This window comes from Humulus lupulus, chromosome 7 (assembly GCF_963169125.1).
Source record: "Humulus lupulus chromosome 7, drHumLupu1.1, whole genome shotgun sequence".
Lineage (NCBI taxonomy): Eukaryota > Viridiplantae > Streptophyta > Magnoliopsida > Rosales > Cannabaceae > Humulus > Humulus lupulus.
The window spans coordinates 206,247,694-206,252,148 of record NC_084799.1 but is presented as its reverse complement, the minus strand read 5'-3'; the positions used below and the strand labels follow the sequence as shown (position 1 = coordinate 206,252,148).

The 4,455-nt window shown below is 30.7% G+C and overlaps 1 protein-coding gene across 1 annotated transcript; it reads right to left on the bottom strand.

Annotated features, from left to right (window-relative positions):
* Positions 1-273: 273 nt before the first annotated feature.
* Positions 274-953, bottom strand: LOC133789250 (uncharacterized). Its single transcript, XM_062227018.1, has one exon. It carries the CDS (start codon positions 906-908, stop codon positions 354-356), a length of 555 nt encoding a protein of 184 aa, XP_062083002.1. The 5' UTR covers positions 909-953; the 3' UTR covers positions 274-353.
* Positions 954-4,455: the final 3,502 nt, after the last annotated feature.

Genomic DNA, 4,455 nt, shown 5'->3' with positions numbered 1-4,455 from the left:
ACTCAAAAAATAAATAAATAAAAAAAAATTGATTTTCACGTTGAAATAGTGATTATCGGCGATAAAGATAAAGCACATCCCACTTTTTGGGAAAAAGAATATTCAACCTTACTTATAGTAGAAGCAGAAGCAAAAGCAAAATTAGAGTAAATAATTTTAATTTTATTGAAATATATAATTTTGGATTAATCATTCAATTTTAGTTTTTCTCTTCATCCCATAATATTTTAATACATTAAAAAATACATATATATATATATGTAAAAGATAAAATTGTTGTCGTAAGTTTCGATTCCAATCATAAAATTAAAATCCATTCATTTCATTCAATCTTTCACAAATACCACTTTTTTTTAATCTTTAACAAAAATATCAAGTTCAGACCTATTTTCCTGATCAATCACATCAAGAAAAACTGGATCAACGGTGACGCGGCTATCCACGTGGACCTTAAACTTATGGTCCCACCACAAGACCTTGGCCGTGCCACCAATATCGACGGCGGCGTCGAGCAACATCTCCCGCTTGGCCACGTCGGAGAAGAACTTAGAAGCGTGCTGAGCCAGCTGGAGGCCGTCGAGCCGAGCCGGGAGCCGAAGCATCTTGCAGGACCTGGCCGACTGGGAGCCGGCCTTGATGTCGGCCGAGCCGAGGAGCGAGCCTTGGTAGAAGATGGACATGGTGGTGGAGGAGTAATGGATGGGTGCGATGTTGGGGTTGGTGATGTGGACGGTCAGGATTAGCTCGGCGTCGACGACTGGGAGTTTGAGCTTGAAGGAGGTGAAGTTGATCGAGATGAGGTCGAAGTGTGGGTCCTTCGGCTTCGCTGCGATTATGGCCGTCGCAGCCACTGCCGACGCCGCGCCGAGCGCGGCTGAGGTCCAGCTCCATTTTACCTTTTTGCCCATGGGATTTGGAGAAGAAGTAGCGACTGAGCTGAGTTGAGTTGAGTTGCAGAGGAAAGTAAGTCGAGAATAAGTTAAGTAGCGTTGGGAGATTGAGGTTTTGGGTGAAATTACTGTAAGGCCCTCGCGATTTTAGGAAGTGGTGGGGAGTAGAGTGGGGGTATTGTGGTAATTTCGTGGTTGTGTCCGTAGGCATGGTGGACAGATGGCGACGTGAGATCACGCGCCGTAATTGTCTGAATTATTACTGTGAAGATTTTCTCCAATTTTTTATTTTCAACTACTTCCTTCCTACTTATCTTTGGCCAATAAACAACTTTTTACATTAAATTGAATGTTATTTTTAAACCGTTGGTGGGTGAAACTCAATCGGCCAAATTAAAAACTAGTAATAATTTTAATTTAAATGAGATGAATAGTTAGAGAATTTTTAATGGATTGTGAAAAAAGATATGGTGCAATGTTATATTTTGTATGTTTTAAAAAGTGTGTCAAATTTAGTATATACTAAAAGTTGTGCCAAATTTTGTATAAAATATAACATGTATCAAATTTGATACATCAATATATATTATTATTTTATTTAACATATTACCACAAATTATTACAAGATTCATTTAGCAAAATGACTTATTTTTTATAGTTATTTTGCACTCTAACCTAGTTTTAATAATTCTTTACAAATTTATCTCGACTAATTTAGACATATTGTTGAAAAATTCAAACAGGCAATCGAAAAATTTAGACAATTGGTCGAATTTTAGATAGAAACCATTTTGTAAAAACTTATCAAAAGTAGGCCAAAATGCAAAATTACTTAAAAAAATAGGTCATTTTCACCAATTTCTCTTATTATAATTGAGTAGTTGACAATTAATGACCAATCATATATCACTTTTTATTTTTTTTAATGGCAAATTTCTTAGAGTATATATATTTTGGATAATAAAATAAATTAATTTTTGTATGTTCTCAATAAATATTAAATGAATTATTAACTTTTTTGTGTTAATTTGCATATTGTACATTAGAGCACAATAACAAATATTTGGCCAAATATAACATTAGCTCATTTTTTGTGCTAAATTTGACACAAAATTTACATCTTGCATTAGAGATGATCTTATCTGTTTGATTATGATATGCAATTTTGAAAAATTAATTTTTACATGTAAGTTAATTACTCAATTAAAATTTATTTTTTTATTTTCACACCCATTACTAATTTTCATTTGGTACAAAATTACTATTTTATAAAGAAATTTTAAAACACACTTATTTTACAATTATGCTTTATTAAAATAATAACTTACCTCATAAAAAATTACTAAACTATAATTTATTTAACGTTCATAATTGCTAAAAAAGCTAATATATATTTTTTATGTAGTTTATGTGTTAAAATTGTTTAAAAATATATAATTCTATTGTTAAATAATTAATAAGGATATTTATCTAAATTTACAACAAAGATATAATTAGAAAACATTTATTAATTAAGAGATGACGTGGTGAGAAGAAAAAGTAAGGTGCCAACAATTGAATCACTATTTCAATTATTTTCTCCAATTTTTTTTCAAAAATTACTTTTTAGTCCTCTCAATTATTTATATATTTTATGTTTAGACCCCTAAAAAGTGTTTCGGCTTCCGTCCTACTCCTACCCCTATCCTATATCCTCGTGTGTGTGTACGAATTGTAGTACCACGTTTATTAAACAAATCAATTATGTCAAATAATTCTTTAGTATAAGAGTTCAAAAATTTGACTTATTTATTAATTATTATAACACGTTTTAAATTAATGCACCACATTGAATTGATAAAAATAAATGTGAAAACAAAATTTTTAAAAATAAAATAAAAACTCCATCTAACTTTGTTCCTTTTAGCACCCAAATTATAGTAAAAATTACTTAGGGTACCCATTTAAAGTGATCTTCTCTTATTAGTGTCCTTTGGCAAAATGACCTATTTTTTAAAATTATTTTGCACTCTAGCCTAATTTTAATATTTTTTTTTGCAAAATAACCTCTCATAATTTAGACAGCTAGTAAAAAATATAGACAGGTGGTCGAAAAATTCAAACAGGCGATCAAAAATTTTAGTCAGCAGGTCAAAAAATTTAGACTGCTGATCGAATTTTAGATAGAAACCATTTTGCAAAAAACATTAAACGTAGGCCAAAGTAAAAAATTACTTAAAAATATAAGTCATTTTCACCAATTTTTCTATTTGTAGCCATATTTTGAATTTTTTTCTTTTTATATTTTAGTTACTAATTATGTCATACCATTTTCTTGCTCAAACATTCACAAATCAATTGTACTTTTCAAGTGGTACTATAAGAAATGCGATTATAATAATGGATAATATTAAACAAAATATATTTAGTAGCTAATTTTAATTAATCAATCTTAAAAATTGTTACTTCTCAAGTGATCCCCAAATTATATGTCTAATTCATCTATTTTTTAATCTGATCAATTAAATTGTATTTTACTATCATTGAAATTTTAAAAATAAATGTGTACAAAAAAAGTTTAAACTCTTATAACCAAAAAAATAAAAGATTAATTGACCATAATGCATTAAATAAAATTAACCCTTTATATATTAATTAACACAGAATTAACCAAAGTTTAGACTGTAAATGTGGATTTTCGCTCTCTCTCTCAACGATTCTCCTCTCTAGCAGTGAGGGTTTTGATATATAAGGTCTGAAGCAATCAAATCTACGACTGGTTTTTCCATCGTCCACCATGAATGATGATGAGCTTGCTGCACTCTACAATGCCCTTGAGATCGACGAAGATGGTGAGGATGTCTGATAAGCGTACAAAATATACGCTTATTGATAACATTTTCAGATTGATTTGGTTGTTTTTCTCAAGAGAAAGTTTCTATTTAATCTGTTTGGTGAACTTGTGCAGTTTGCCGTTATAATTCTGATTTGTTCGAAAATTTGGATAAATGTTGGTTTTAGTAGCCGAAAATTGGCCAATATGTGGAAATATGGTACAGGCGATATATCGCCTGCCTTGGGCGATATATCGGCATAAGAAGGATTTCCAAATTTTGTCTTTGCAGAAATGACATCAGAAACTCGCGTTTTCATCAAGAAAATTCACCAGGCGATATATCGCAGCATCATAGGCGATATATCGGCACGAGGGCATTTTTGGAAATTTTCATGGAAATTCGTAGGTTTTTGTAAAAAGAATAAAAGGAAGATCGGAAGGGACAGAGAAAGGGGAAGCATTCTAACGGCAAAGGGAAAGAAACAGAGAAGAATCCACGTTTATTTCGTTTGTGTTTATTTTTATGTTTTTGAATTTTAGATTGGATGATGAAGTTTAATATTATGAACTAAATTCGTATTTAGAGTATTTTAATGTAGTCACTGAATATTCTATTCGTCTTTAATGCAATTTCTATGAATCTTTGAATTTATGGTTATCTATTGTTCTTATGTTTAATGCTTGTAATTGATTGGCTATATGTTGCATGATTATTGGTTTTAATTCAATATCTGAAAAGTGAGAATTGGA

Excerpts from the sequence above, each read along its gene's own strand:
- LOC133789250 (XM_062227018.1), bottom strand. The coding sequence starts at position 908 with ATGGGCAAAAAGGTAAAATGGAGCTGGACCTCAGCCGCGCTCGGCGCG.